The following is a 16182-nucleotide window of genomic DNA, read 5'->3' on the forward strand; positions in this document are numbered from 1 at the left end:
TTTATAAGGCACTTTCAGAGACACGATCTTGTCCGATAACCCCCAGGTCGATGAGGCACAAAAATCCTGCACTTCATCGGGGTCACAGCCATATGCTGCAGGATCCGGGACAGACTCGGATGTCTCGACTCCCACCCAAGCCTGTCCCTGGGGGTGGCCGGGAAGGGACATGGGGAGGCCCCTATTGGCACAGTCGCCAGAGTCGTTCCTGGTCCCAAGACGACCAAAGAACCTCAGCTCTTGCACAGCAAAAGCTCTTGAAGGCAGCTAACCGACTTCCCAGCACTCTTCCTGGGCCTGGCGATGCCCATGGGAAGCCAGCATCCCTCCCTCCTTGTGGAGGTGGGAACAGAGCCTGACACACCTCCCAGGGGGGCTGGCAGTGTCTGAACGGAGGCCTGAAGGAGCCAAAGGGAAGGTGCTGCAAGCCGTGGGCACAGCACAGGCAAAGGCAGAAAAGCAGGTGCTCAGAAGGTGGTCTGGAGACAAGCCAGAGGGTGAAAAAGAGCCTCCTGTTCTCCCTCTAATGACAAGCCAGCAGCCCCAGGGGTCAACCCAGCACACCTGGGGCCTCTGGTCACCGCCCCCAGGGCACATGGAACTGGAGAGTCGTCCCAGGCACAAGGGCGCAGTCAGTGGTACCCAGACAGGGAATCTGCAGCTGTCACCAAAGCCAGAGAAGGCACGAGGGGCACATGGCCAGGAAGGGCAGCCTGGGGGCTGGGGGGTCTACCAGAGCCTGGACCTGAGAGCCCAGAACTTGTCTCCAAAGCTGAGGGGAGCCGTCTGAGCTCCGGGGTCAGTCTAGGGCCAGGTTGGAGCTGGGCTCAGCTACAGAAGCAAGGGGCACATCGGACAGGCTAGGAGGGACGGGGCTAGTAGGGGAGGGGGGTGACCGCAGTCTAACTCTGCAGCCAGTGGACACGGGCATCCGCACAGCTGACCACACCCAGGAGGCGCCGTCTGCCTTGGGCCCCAGCCCCACGATGACACTTTTCTCTTTCTAAGAATATGACATGCTCCCCTCTCCTTTTTTATTAGGTTTAAAAGTTAGTCTTCAGACTCAGACACAAAAGAACACATGCTGTGTGGCTCCATTTCTATGACGTTCCGGAACAGGCAAAACTAATCCGCGGTGATAGAAGTCAGGACAGCGGCTGCCTCTGTGGCGGGGGGGGGGGGGGGGGGTGTGGTGGTTATGGGGCGGGGGGAGCTGCCAAGGGCACCAGGGAATTTTCTGGGTGGTGGAAACGTTCTGTATCTGTCGTGGGGTGGTGGTTATGCTGATGTATACAACTGTCAAAGCTCATCAAAATGTACACTTAGAATCTGTGCACTTTATTGTCTGCAAGTTATACCTCAATTTCTTAAAAAAAAAAAGTTAGTGCTTGGGCTTGTTACACAATTTCCTGGGACTGTGCAATCTGATTTTCTTGCTATTAAAAATTCACGGTCCATGGCTGAGAACAGCAGCTGCCTTCTGTTTGCAGAGTCGACGCCAATCACAGCCCGGGCGGCGGCGGCCCCAGCCACAAGGGCCTCTTTTCTTTTCCCTTCGACCTACTTCCCTGATAAGTGACAAGACAGCCAGACTGGGAACAAACGCACCCCTTATTCCTCGGCCCTGAGCCTCGGCTAATCCTCCCGGACAGACGGATGGATGTGAGGGGCCCAGTTGTCAGTCTGCCCGTCAGACCCGACAGTGGACGCCTCTGTTCCTCCCGCTGCCTCTGCCGGCCACAGCCCCGCCGTCTTTTTGTTTCCCATCCCCGAGAACATCTGTTAAAACTCCTTCTTGGCAAGGTGCGGCAGGCGGACTGTAAATCACCAAGCCCCCAACTCCCGCCCTGCCCCGACGGCAGCCTCATCTGGAAAGGCCGGGGCGGCGGGAGAGAATGATGCCCCAGCACAGCCTGGCCACCCCCAGGCGGTGAAGCCACATGCCCTGGACACGGGCCCACGGGTCACTCGCCCAGGTTGCTCAGGCCCGGAGGAGGGGGGTGCACGGCCCAGAAGCCTCCGGGCACGAGGAACACACAGGGACAAAAGTCAAAACAACAGGGCAGGTCCCACAGAGGTCCAGCCCCTGCGGGCAGCAGGAGGATCCCTCGGACGGTGGTGGCAACTCCCAAAGAAGGCCCCGCTGCTGCTGTTTTTAGCCCATTCTACATAATTGGAAAAACATGGGGAAAAACCAAAGCCAGCTGGGCACCTCCGTCTGTGCAGCTGCGAGGGAGGGTGCGGGGAGGCCGGTGCTTCAGGGTGGAGGGCACGCGGGCTCACGGCCTGGCCCAGGACGGGCTCCTGGCCCGCTCGCCTGGGGGACAAGAGTCACTCGGCCCCCCCAGGTCTCACCCAGCCCCCAGCAGAGCCAGAGCCGAGGAAGGGCCACTTGCTGTGACATCCTTCCCAGTCTCAGAACCTACAGGACCCTCCCTGGGGACCTGAGACACGGCACCCCAGAGCCAGTGGGTGTCACCCAACCCGCAGGGCCGTGGGACATGAGACGTCCCCCAGGCCAAAGGCAGGGAGTCCCGAGTCTCCCATCCTGAGTGTCCCGCCCCGAGCAGGGGGAGGTCCTCTGATCTCCCCACGTCACAGGCAAGGAAACTGCAGCTCGGAGGGCTGACGGACTCCGCGCTCTGCCGGCGCCCAGCAGCGAGCGATTCCACCCCCACTGCATCCTCTGCTTCTCGGGGGACCCTACACGTCCCTGGGATGTCGCAGGCCCCCATTCGCTGGGGTCCGAGCATCACCCCATCTCAGTTCCTTCCTTGGGGAAGGCCATGACCCCTGCACAGGGCTGGCTCTCATTTGCTCAAAATCAGGAAAAGATGGGATTCACACATGTCACAAAAACTTCTTCATATTCAGCTCCACGAAGCATAAAAGGTCAGACGCCTGGGATGAGAGCCCCAGGAATCTGCAAGTTACGCCCTGGCTTCAAATCTTGAGATGTTTCCGGCTGTGCGGGTGTCTCCCGACCCACTGCCCAGCAGCTGCCTGGGGCTCGTGTCCAGTGCAGAGGCAGCTCTCCACCTCCCACGCCCTATCCCTTGTCGTGGAGACTCTGATTTGCTGGGGCCGGGGAACCTGGATGTGACATAAGGGGCCGAGCAATTCCAACACAGCCAGGCCCCTGCCCCCCAGCCCAGAATCCCTCCAGCCCAACGCCGGCCTGCATCCCACAGAAAGGAGAGCCACATGCCTGGCGTCCCCACCGGCTGTGTGAGGAAGGCTCTCCAAACCCCACGCCTCCTCCCAGCTCCTCTCGGCACCAGCTGGCCTCCACGTCCACTTCTGGTTCCAAATGTCCAGGGAAGAACTGCTCTCCTGCCATCTTGCCTGCCTGGCTCCTAGTTCAAGTTCAAATTCAAGCACAGCTCATATTGGTTGGGCATCCAGGCCTTCCTCTCAACAACCCCATGAATCGGGTACTACGATCATCCCTTTTTACATCTGAGGAGACAGAAGCACAGACGGGCTGAGTCAATTTCCCAAGATCACACAGCCGGGACGTGAGTTAAGGTATCATAAAAGGAAGACTGGACATAGAAAGCCATCACATGATTGAAAATCACTCTAAATTCTGGGTTTGCCTGAGATGGAATTTCCTCGCCACCCCAAAAGTCTTTGGCAGGCTCTCAACTGCAGACCAAAGCCATGTTATACCTGGTGAATGTTGCCTCCGACACATCCCATTCTGGATGGAAGTCACACCTGCGCAGGCTTTGTCCATTTCTGTCTTTCCCGAAGGCCTTTCCTCTAGCCCAGGGCCAGTTCCTGAGCCCTCACCGTGTGGCCTCGGCTCTTCACCCCCCCAGCACACTGGACCTCACCAATTCCAAAGCCAAGAAGAGATCCCCAAGTGATCCCAGGGCCTCCTCGGCCAGCCCCGGAATTCCATCCTCCCACCGGACACGCCGGGCCTCAGAAGACCCTGGCGGCCCTCCATGGGCACTGTTCCCTTCCGGCCGGCGAGGTGCCTGCACCAGGTTCTCAGAGCTCGGCTGGTGACATTCAATAGGACTTAGTGTCTCGTTTTCTTCCTATTACCCTCGTGTTACCAGCCACTGTCTCCAGGCAGCGTTCACATCTGATACCCTGCACGTCGTCAGCACTCAAAACCCACATTCCACATGTAATTTATGTCCACCAGGATGCAAAACTACATCGCCAACGGATGCTGGCAGCTCGGAAGGCCGCCTGAGAAAAGGAAAGCAGCTACCGTGCTCAGGTGATAGGATTGGGCCTTCTAATCAAACATTGTCCTTTAACATGATATTTTGTGGCAAGGAATAGAAACTGGAGGGTGAGAGATCCGTGTCCTAAAGCCCCCAGTTTGCCATGGAGCCGTCATTTTTTGTGACATCTGAGGCCCGAGGCCCCATTAGGTCCTCGCTCACAGAACCGTCTCTGACTCGCTCTGTCGCCCAAACAGACAGAAAGGCCCTCGGGGACAGAAGCCCTTTCTCACTCATGCCCGGTTGAAGAATATGGAGAGATGTTTGAGAACCACCTCGAATTTCCAGAAAACCATCTTGGGGGCAAACCCTTGAAATGCTCTGAGAAGCTTCTGGGTTTCTTCTCGACTTCAACGAAAACATTTAGAAAATTGTTTACCCTTTCCCACCCCAGCTGCCCCGGACCCCTTCAACTTCAAACAGGTCCAGGGCAGAAGGTACAGAAGCCGCCATTGACCCCCGGAACTAACCAGTGCATTAGTGGGAAGCAAGTGGGGGTGGGAACCAGTCTTATAAAAACCAGGACCCCAGCAGTCACATTCTCATGCAAAGCAAGACTCCTGTCCCATGGCTTTTGTCCCTCTGTGAGCTCTTCCCTCCTTCTGACCTGACACCCTAGACAGGGCATCTGGAGCAAAAGCAGGAGGAGGCAGGCTCAGTGTAAAGACAGGCCCCGCCTGCCTCTGTGCAGACCCCCATCCAAGCAGGGGCCCCTCGGAATGACAACAAAAACGTTTTTCTTCCGCGCGCTTGGCATTCTCCAACTGGGTTATTTGTAAAAGTGTCCTTCACAGCTCGCGGGGCGCGAAAACAGTTCTGGTAAGACCAGGGAAAGTGGCCCCAGCAGCTGAATCCCGGGGAATCTGCAGGCTGGCCGTCCTCCTGAAGGAGGCTGGGAACCAGCTTCCGCCAGGAAGGACAGGCTTTGCTGCTAATCCCCCAGTTCCCCCCCACCCCGCCGCCCCGTAGGTGTCGGTATCAGCACCCACTGCAGAGCTTCCGGCCCCTCCTCTAGGAAGCCCTCCACCCCAGGCCTCCTCGCCCTGCAGTTAATGCCTGCAGAGGGAACAAAATCCTCTCAAAGGGCTCAACCCCGGGCAGTGGTGCCCAGAGCTCAGAGGCTCCAGCTACTGGGATGCTGGGACCCCGAAAGGAGCCTACAGCCTCGGCTTCTTCTGGTTGGGAAAGAAATGGGGCCTCCCCCAGGGAGCGGCAGGACCCCTGGACAACAGAGGCAAACCTAGCCCCTTGGGCCTGATGAGCTGCCAGTGGTGTGAATGGTGGGCATGGCTGCCGTATACTGTGTACCCACTACTCACAGGGCACCTTGTAGGCACTTTCAACTCCTGTTAATGCACTGGGTCCTCCACAGCTTCCCTGGCAGGGGGTGGTCCGTGACACCCACCCTCATCTCACAGACAAGGAAGGGAGGCACCAGGCACCGTCCACGCCAGATGACCAAGAGCTCTCTGTACCCCAGGGTAGCCTGGGCAAGTCGCTTCTGGAACTCCAGGCTTCTCCAGCTGTACAACTTCACTGGACCATGACTCTGGGCTTCTAAGAGGGTTCATACCTCATTTTTGCCCACACCCCACTCCTGGGCCCCTTAACAGAAGCGGCTGCACAAGGTCCCCCGTCGGGGCAGGCACTCCTGCAGGATCCACCTTGGTGAGGGGTTGTGTCCGTCCCTGCTCCTTCCCCACATGTCCACGCGCAGCCTGGCTCCGGACACCCGCAGTGGGCAGAGGTGGCAACAATGCCTGCGTCCCCCTCCCTCTCCCAGAGAAGACATCACCAACCGATCCAACACAGGGCTCGGGCAGACGGCACCCATCGGTGGCAGCAACAGACACCAGATCCAGATCCTTCTAGCTCCAGGGCCAGGCCCCAAGCCAGCACTCTCACGGCAGCAGGACTCGGAAATTGCAAAAAAATAGAACAGAAATGTCCAACAAGGGAAAGATGGTTCAAAGGTATGCCCGCTTGATAAAACATTCTTCAGGCACTAAAACGCAGGTTTTTGAAGCATACACACCTCTTGTCATTGCAAATGCTCCTGCAGTAATGTCAAGTGAAATGTATAGACACACGTGGACAAAACAGCAGAGTTAGATACATGGAAATATTTAGACTGTCTCCAGATTTCCCTTAGTTTCTCCAATACACAAAGCAGAACTGGCACCATAATATGCAAGAACCACTGCAAAATGAAAATGCAGAGCCCCTTGTTCAAAACTTATTAAGCATTTCAAGTCAACAACGGAGCACGAAACCAAGCACGGGGCCCTTCTGAACTCGAGGCCCCGTGTGACTGCACAGATCAAACACCTGTGAGGTCAGTCCTGATACCAACTGGTTCCTGCCTCAGAGCAGCCCACAGGTTCTTCCTTCTCACTGTTCCTTCTCCCTCCTAATCCTCTAAGCCTCAGCTTAAATGGTGCCTCCTGGGAAGGACCTTCTCTGGCCGTCCATCTCAGGCAGCCAGCCCCCCCAACCCTCGCTGGGCTGTGCTGGGCCCTGGATGTCCCCAGGGACAGGCTGTATCCTGGATGCATATCATTTCTGGGAGAGCACATCCTGAACCCCACACCTGGCAGTAAAGGCCCCCAGGCAGTGCCACGGAGAAGGCACTTTTTTTCTTTAAAAATACCACGAGTCTTTGAAGCAGCAAGTGCCCGAAAACCAAAGGGGAGAATAAAGAGGTGGAAAAATACCTATAGCAAAGAAAATCACTTGTGTGGGGGGCAGGAGATCAACTGAACTTGGTGCATCCAAAGAAAACTCCCATTAAGGACGTGATCACAGCCTAAGTTTCCACGGCATGCCGGGGTAGGGGGGTAGGGGGTAGGGTTATTACAGCACAAAGATTCCATGTGAATGGGATGCAAGGATAAAAATGAATTACGGGGACTTCCCTGGTGGTCCAGTGGTTAAGAATCCGCCTTCCAGTGCAGGGGACATAGGTTCGATCCCTGGTCGGGGAACTAAGATCCCACATGCCACAGGGCAACTAAGTCCACGCGTTGCAACGACAGAGCCCATGTGCTCTGGAGCCCGCAGGCCTCAACTAAAGAGAAGCCCGCGCGCCACAACAGAAGATCCCACATGCCACAACAAAGATCCCACGTGCCGCAACTAACACCCAACAAAGCCAAAAATAAGTATTTTTTAAAAAAAATGAATTATAAATTCCATATCAACGCTTATGAAAAAGCAGAAAAGCAAAGATATGAGCTCCCAGGAGGGCCCGAGGTACTCCAGCGGTGGGAGCACTTGGAAGGGGCGGGAGGAGAGGAGAGTGTGTCTGCCGGGAACCTCCTGTCTCACACTCTCTGACACCATCGCTCTTGTTACGATAAACACAGTTTTGGTTTAATAGCTAAAGACAGCCAGCTTTTAGGGTGCGATCGCGCATGCCGGCAGTGCGCTTGTTACCTGGGGTCTCTGCCCATCTGGCACGACCTCGTCTTACAGACGGGAACCTGAGCTCCAAGGGTCGTTCGTGCATCGGGCAGCAGAGCCCAGATCTGACCTGAATCCCGGCTGCTGGGCTGCCAACGTTCAGAGCCCGGGCCGCATGAGACCCTCCCCAGGGAAGGCAGATCGTGGGGCACCCAGGCTGGTGGCCGCCCCTCCCGCCAGCTGCTCCCCAGCTCACCTGCCTTGCACGTCTGGCCATCGTCCTGAAGCTGCACACCAGTGGGGCAGGCGCACGCGTAGAAGGGCTCCCTCGGGGACAGCAGGCATAGGTGCGAGCAGCCGCCGTTGTTCTCCTCGCACCGCGTGTGGTCTGGGCAAACAGGGCAGGTGGGAGAAGGTTCCGGAACGGGCCCTAGACACCCACGCCCGCCACTCCCGGTGTGGGCGTCCTCACCGCCCTGCCCCCTCTTCCCGACCTCCTACCACAAGAAACCCCATCTTCTTCTTCAGGGACCCTCGAAGGCCACCTCCTCTGCAGAGGCTGACCCCAGCCCTCCCTGGCAGGACCCCAGGACCTGCCTGCGTGGTAAGGTGAGGCCCTGGGTCGGGGGGGTCCTGCAGCAGAGGCCTGTCTTATCTCTGGGACATGCCTGGACCCCACGGGCTCTACACAGAAGCTTGGTGGCCACAGCTGGCCACTGGGCCGAGCCTCTGGTAGCTGATGACAATGTTTTTCATTCTCCCAAGGCCTTGCACAACCAACGTGCAGATGAACTGACAAATACTCCTGGCATCTCACTCTGCCCAGGACAGGGTAGAGGGTGGTACCCATGAAATGTAAAGCATGAAACCCACCTGCGTGTAAGGACCACGATGTTCTCCTCAGAAAACCACTCCAGACAGCCCCACCCCTGGGAGCCCACTCTTAAGTACAAAGTTGGAACCTTCAGCAGCACCGTGGCCAGAATCCGCCCCTCTCCGTGGTCCCCATGGGAACCAGTGGTGGTCCCCGTAAGAACAGGTGGTGGTCCTCGTGGGAGCGGGTGAGCCCAAGGCCCTGGCCCTGCTTGCTGGCTGCCTGTCACAGGAGCTTTTCACCATCAGGGACCTCTGCCACGACCCCATGGGGACCCCAGGCTGAGAACTTTGACTTGGAGCAGATTTTTCATGAATAAACACGTAACTTCCACGGGGCCTTGAAAACAGGGCAACCTTCCTTGGGAATCCCTTTGCCACCCCCGAGGACCGCTGGGGCAGGGCCCTGCCTGAAGCAACCCCGACACCAGCTCTGCAGAGGGGCCTCTCCCAGCCTGGCCCCGACTTACAGTAAGGCTGCCGCTCTGGGCTGAGCACTTGGATATCCATGGGCGAGTAGAGAGCGCTAAGGATCTCCTTCCTCTTGTCTCCAGTCCTCTTGTTACAGGCGTGGATGGAGCGGGTCTGCCAGTCTGTCCAGTACAGAGTGTCTCCAGAGAGCGTCAGGGCAAAAGGGTGCGTCAGACTGCCCTCCACGACCTTCTGCCTGCGGGGTGGGGGAGGCGGGTGAAGGAGCCATCAGGGGGTCCCCATCGTGCTCCCCATTTTGAAAGCCTTCCATTGTCACTGCTGACCCATCGACATCACACAGGACAACAGGAGCAGTGATGGAGCAGCGTGAGACCAGGCCAGGGCATCCCAGGAACCCTCTGCCGGGGTGCGCAGGGCACCTTCCAGACCCAGCCAGCCTCCCGCCACCCCTGACAGTGACGTGGGGGGCCCTGCACACCTAGCTGCTCCCTGTCTAACCCGTTTCCAGAAGGGGGGCTGTTGCCAAAGTGCCCCACAGAGAAGAAAGAAGGAAGAAGAGTGGCAGGGAGGAAGCCACACCTGGTGACAACAAGATGATGAGAAGCACACCTGTCCTGCCCTGATGCTTTAACAACATAACACAAATCGGAACAAAGGTATTGATATTTGCTCATTCCTACGATGCCAATAATTTATATTATCAAAGCAAATTAAACTTGTATCAGCGTTAAAAAAAAAACGCTATTCTCATCTGTGTATTTATAACACCCAGCAAAGGAGAACTTGTTTTTAATGAGATTATGGACGACGGTAATAGAATCGTAATTCACACAGCTGGTAGTGTGCGATTATCTGGTTTAATGACCCGCGCCCCACTATAGGCTTCCTGAGGTGGACGCTGTGGATGGGTGGTCACCACCATGTCCTCAGTCCCCGGTACAGCACTGAGGAGGGAGTCACACTCAAAAGGTATCACTGAACAACCAAAAATCATACACTCGTGCTCTTTCCCAACCTGACCTGACATTGCCTCTTTCCTGTTTTCTTGATGTCACTTTTTAAAAAGATTCATTGACTAAAAAGGATCATAAGAGAATACTACGAACAACTATATACCAACAAATTAGACAACCTAGACGAAATGGATAAATTCCTAGAACCATACAATCTTCCAAGACTGAATCGTGAAGAACCAGAAAATCTGAATAGACCGAGAATTAGTAATGAAATTGAATCAGTAATCAAAAAACTTCCCCAAAACAGAAGTCCAGGTCCAGATGGCTTCATAGGTGAATTCTAACAAACATTTAAAGAAGAGTTAATACCTATCCTTCTCAAATTATTCCAAAAAATAGAAGAGGAAGAACAGAACAGCTATTACCAAAAAGACAAGAAACGATAAATGTTGGCAGCGATGTGGAAAAAAGGGAACCCTCGTGCACTGTTTGTGGGAATGTAAATTGGTGCGGGCACTATGAAGAACAGTATGGAGGTTCCTTAAAAAACTAAAAATAGAACTACCATATGATCCAGAAATCCCACATCTGGGTATTTTCCCAAAGAAAATGAAAACACAAATTTGAAAAGATATATGTACCCCTGTGTTCACTGCAGCATTATTTACAATGGCCAAGGTATGGAAGTAACCTACGTGTCTGTCGAGAGATGAACTGAATGGATAAAGAAAAGACGGTGTGTGCGCGCGCGCGCGTGTGTGTGTGTGTGTGTACACACACACACACACATATATATATATATATATATATATATATATATATATATGTGTGTGTACACACACACACAATGGAATACTACTCAGCCATAACAAAGAATGAAACCTTGTCATTTGTGGCAACATGAATGGACCTGGAGAGTATTATGCTAAGTGAAAAAGGTCAGACAGAGAGAAACAAATACCGTATGATTTCACTTATATATGAAATCTAAAAAACAAAAGAGAAACAGATTCATAGATACAGAGAACCAACAGGTGTTTGCCAGAGGGGGCGGGTAGGGGAACAGATGAAACAGATGAAGGAGATCAGAGGTACAAACTTCCAGCTACAAGATAAATAAGTCATGGGGGACTTCCCTGGTGGTGCAGTGGTTAAGAATCCACCGGCCAATGCAGGGGACACGGGTTCGAGCCCTGGTCTGGGAAGATCCCACATGCCTCGAAGCAACTAAGCCCGTGCGCCACAACTACTGAGCCTGCGCTCTAGAGCCCGTGAGCCACAACTACTGAGCCCGCGTGCCACAACTACTGAAGCCTGCATGCCTAGAGCCCCTGCTCTGCAACAAGAGAAGCCACCGCAGTGAGAAGCCCGTGCACCGCAATGAAGAGTAGCCCCCGCTCATCACAACTAGAGAGAGCCTGCACACAGCAACAAAGACCCAACGCAGCCAAAAATAAATAAATTTTTTTAAAAACTCAAATCTTAAAAAAAAAAAAAAGTCATGGGGATGTATGTAATGTACACCTAGGGAATATAGCCAATAATACGATAATAACTTTGCTTGGTGATGGATGGTTAACTGTTCTCACTGTGACCATTTCATAATTGAATCACTATGTTTTACACCTGAAACTAATATAATATTGTATGTTAACTATAACTCAATAAAAAAAATATTAAAACCCAGACTCACAGATACAGAGAACAGAGAACAGAACTCAGAGATACAGAGAACCCCTGGTTCCAGGGGAGGGGGGTGGGCGAAATGGGTACAGGGGATCAAAAGGTGCCGATTTCCAGTTATAAGATAAGTAAGTCCTGGGGATGTAACATACAGCATGGTGACTATAGTTAACAATATTGTATTGTATATTTAAAAGTTGCCAAGAGAGTGGATCTTAAAAGTTCTCATCACAAGGAGGAAAAAATGTAACTATGTATAGTGATGGATGTTAACTAAACTTATTGTGGTCATGATTTTGCAATATACACGTATAACAAATCACAACAAATCACGTCATACACCTAAAATGAATACAATGTTATACGCCAATTATATCGTAATCAAAAACCAAAAACAGGACCTCCCTGGTGGTGCAGTGGTTAAGCATCCGCCTGCCAATGCAGGGGACATGAGTTCAAGCCCTGATCCGGGAAGATCCCACATGCCGTGGAGCAACTAAGCCCGTGCGCCACAACTACTGAGCCTGCGCTCTAGAGCCCACGAGCCACAACTGCTGAGCCCGCCTGTCACAACTACTGAAGCCCACGCGCCTAGAGCCCGTGCTCTGCAACAAGAGAAGTCACCGCAATGAGAAGCCCGCGCACCGCAACGAAGAGCAGTCCCCGCTCGCCGCAACTAGAGAAAGCCCGTGCGCAGCAACAAAGACCCAACGCAGCCAAAAATAAATTAATTAAATAAATAAATTAAAAAAAAAAAAAAAAAACCACACATACAAAAAATGTCTTGAGGTGAAATTCACATATCACCAAATTAGCCATTTCAAAGTGAATAATTCAGGGCTGCATAGCACATTCACAATGTGCAACCATCACCACCAGCTATTTCCCAAACGTTTCCATCCCCACAGGAAAACCCTGAACATACCAAGCAGGTGCTCCTCATCTCCCCTCCCCCCACAGCCCCTGGAAACAGCAGTCTGCCCTCTGTCCCTAAGGATTCGCCTATTCTGGACTTTTCACATCAATGAAGTCACACGATATGTGGCCTTTGGTGTCCAGCTTCTTTCACTTAGCAGCATGTTTTCAAGGCCCATCCATGGTGTGGCATCACCCGTGCTTCATTCCTTGTTATGGCTGAGCACCATACAGCTCAGATACGTACAGATATGCCACATCTTGCTTATCCATCCGTCATTCATCTGTTGGTGGACATTTCAGTTGTTTCTACCTTTTAGCTATTGTGGATGCTCCTGCGACGGATATTCGCATACAAGTATTTATTTCGATACCAATTTTCAATTCTTTGGGCGCATAAACCTAGGAGCGGAATTGCTGGATCCTACATTAATTCAATGTTCACACCCTGAGGAGCCATGAAACTGCTTTGGATGTAGGGCTCTTTATAGCCTTTTCGATCCCACTTAGAATGAGCATTCTACATTTTGCTATAAAATGGATGCAGATGCCGCCCCAGACCCTGCTTGGGTGGGATGTCAGACATGGTGTGTGCACTGTTACGGATCTCAGCTCTGAAAAGGCCTGCAGGCCTCAGGCCCCCAGGGTTTCAGGTGTGAGACCACTGGCCTGAGTTGAGAAGGATCAGCCAACGCCCAGCTGGGACTGGCCAGGGCCCCGTGGGGAAGGTGGGGGCCCAGAGCCGGGCGGCACTTACCGGAAGGAGCCGTCCAGGTTGGCGCGGTGGATGAAGCTGAGCTTGGCGTCCGCCCAATACAGCTTCTGCTCCTCCAGGTCGATGGTCAGCCCGTTGGGCCAGTAAATGTCCGAGTCCACGATGACCTTCCGGGTGCTGCCATCCATCCCTGCCCGTTCGATCCGGGGTATCTCTCCCCAGTCTGTCCAGTACATGTACCTAACAAGGAGGACAGAAGCACAATGAGAAAAGCTCGCTTTTGTTTTGTTTTTGTTTTCTGTCTATATGAATGCAAGCATATGAAACAGGGACAGTGAATTTGCCCTGAAATCTCACCTATTGTTTAGGGCCAAGGGTATTATTACTTCCGATTTGCTTTCTAAGCAGTCAGTAATATATATACATATATTTTTTTAATTTTATTTATTTATTTATTTATTTTTTTTTTTTTATTTATGGCTGTGTTGGGTCTTCGTTTCTGTGCGAGGGCTTTCTCTAGTTGCGGCAAGTGGGGGCCACTCTTCATCGCGGTGCGCGGGCCTCTCGCTATTGCGGCCTCTCTTGTTGCGGAGCACAGGCTCCAGACGCGCAGGCTCAGTAGTTGTGGCTCACGGGCCTAGTCGCTCTGCGGCATGTGGGATCTTCCCAGACCAGGGCTCGAACCCGTGTCCCCTGCATTGGCAGGCAGATTCTCAACCACTGCGCCACCAGGGAAGCCCCTCAGTAATATATTAATTTTTTTTTTTTTTGGCCACATTGTTTGCAGGATCTTATTAGTTCCCCAACCAAGGACTGAACCCAGGCCCTCGGCAGTGAAAGCGCAGACTCCTAACCACTGGACCGCCAGGGAATTCCCTGTAATATATTAATTTTTAATCAAAGTTGGATAATCAAATATACTTGTTTCCACTTGTTCTCATTTAGCAACATATTCTAGGTGTCCTCTTCTTACTAATCGAAATCTTCCTTGTTCTTTTAATGGCTATATAGTATGGTAAGTTATTTAAGTGATTCCACATTGAACATTTGCTTTGCTTCTGATTTTTTGCTACTATGAAAACGCTGTAAATGAACTTCTAAAAGGCAATTAAAATATGTAAAATGGAATATTATTCAGTGCTAAGAAGAAATGAGCTATTAAGCCATGAAAAGACACGGAGGAACATTAAATGCATGTTACTAAGTGAAAGAAGCCAATGTGAAAAGGCTACACATTCTATGGTTCCCGCATACGACACTGTTGAAGGTAAAACTATGGAGACAGAAAAAGATCAGGGGCTGCCAGGGACTGGGGAGGGATGAACGGAGCACATCGGATGGAGCACAGAGGACTGGTAGGGCAGCAAAACGATTCTGTAGGATAATACAACCATGGATACGTGACATGAAATCTTTGTCAAAAGACATTAAATGTACATGGGTATACGGGAACTCTCTGTACCTTGCCCTCAACTTTTCTGTGAGCCTAAAACTGCTTTAAAGAAATGAAGTCTGGGCTTCCCTGGTGGCGCAGTGGTTGAGAATCTGCCTGCCGATGCAGGGGACACGGGTTCGAGCCCTGGTCTGGGAAGATCCCACATGCCGTGGAGCAACTGGGCCCGTGAGCCACAACTGCTGAGCCTGCGCGTCTGGAGCCTGTGCTCCGCAACGAGAGAGGCCGCGATGGTGAGAGGCCTGCGCACCACGATGAAGAGTGGCCCCCGCTTGTCGCAACTGGAGAGAGCCCTCGCACAGAGACGAAGACCCAACACAGCCAAAAAATATATATATATAAATAAATAAATAAATAATAATTTAAAAAAAAATGAAGTCTGTTAAAAACAACAGTGCGTAGGTGAGGTATACGCTGAAACACACCAGTTATTCCTGGGTGGGTTGTGGGTGATTCGGCTCTGCTTAACCATGTTCTGAGGGTTTCCAGCCAGAAACCACCACCTCCTTAGAAGCGTCCTTATTCGATGTCCCTTCCCATGAGCAGAGATAATATGCAGGCATCTGGGCTGATGGGTTCAAACCCCACCAGCGCCCAGATGTCCAGGCAGGGCGCCCTCTCAGCATGGCTCTTCAGTGGAAAGCAGAGGGAACGACACCAGCCTGGAGGACAGGAGTCCCTTGGGTTTCTGGCCCAGTCGGCTGTGGACAAGCCACGGGGCACAAGGGGTGGCAGACCTGTTTCACTTTACTTTGTCCACCAGTGTCTCTCCACAGAGAAGGGGGACAGCGCCTGGATTTCCCTTTGAGGAACCCCCCCTCCACGCGAGGTCCATGAACTCTCCAGGTGGTGTGTCTGCTCCCACACCCCCTCCTGGGGTGGGCACAGATCAGTCCTGAGCCATCAGCAAACCCCATTACCCTCAGCCTTAGTGGCTGCTTTAGAGACAGGCAGATGGGAGTCGGCCTGGAAGGGGAGGGCAGGGGGCTCCTGGGAGCCACCTGTGCCATCGTGGGAGGGCCTGCCGGGAAAGAGAGCACAAGCCCAGACGGGGAGAGGCGGGGCTGTGGGACATAGTGGGAGTGAGAAAAGGTCACTTCTCAGATGCCCTAGTTCCTTGGGCCCATAGGCTTGCTTCCCTTCGAGCTGCTTCTATTACCGATCAAGTCCCCTCCCCGCACTCCCTCCCCACTCCCGCTCTCAGCCTCCACATCTTCAGAGGTAAAACCTCAGCCCTTTCAGCAAAGCCTGAGCTGCCGTCCACCAGGGACCAGCAAAGTCATCAGGGACGTGGGGAGAACAGGCCCAGCCTCGCCCTTTGGTGGGGGTCTCTGTCCAGCAGGAGAGAGCAAATGACACGCACACAAGCTGCCACTCCCCCGAGATGGGAGCTCCGAGGGCCATCCCCATTCATGGGGCCATGCGGCCTTCCCAGAGGGGTGTCATTTCGGAGCTGGCACTGTTGCCACCTGCTAGATGGGTTATGACAGATGATGAGAATGAGCTCCT

General features: G+C 53.1%; 1 protein-coding gene across 4 annotated transcripts in view; it reads right to left on the minus strand.

The window, feature by feature from the left end:
* LRP5 (LDL receptor related protein 5) overlaps nt 1-16182 on the minus strand; it is a 110765-nt gene that overhangs the window by 60517 nt on the left and 34066 nt on the right. For all 4 annotated transcript variants that reach the window (XM_082342845.1, XM_082342844.1, XM_082342846.1 and 1 more), the window contains exons 3-5: nt 13263-13460; nt 8990-9186; nt 7903-8034 (exon numbers count right to left, since the gene is read on the minus strand). In XM_082342845.1, coding sequence (XP_082198971.1) covers nt 7903-8034; nt 8990-9186; nt 13263-13460 — 527 coding nt within the window. The remainder of the gene's footprint in view (nt 1-7902; nt 8035-8989; nt 9187-13262; nt 13461-16182) is intronic.

Source organism: Balaenoptera borealis (genome assembly GCF_965194805.1).
Source record: "Balaenoptera borealis genome assembly, chromosome: 11".
NCBI lineage: Eukaryota > Metazoa > Chordata > Mammalia > Artiodactyla > Balaenopteridae > Balaenoptera > Balaenoptera borealis.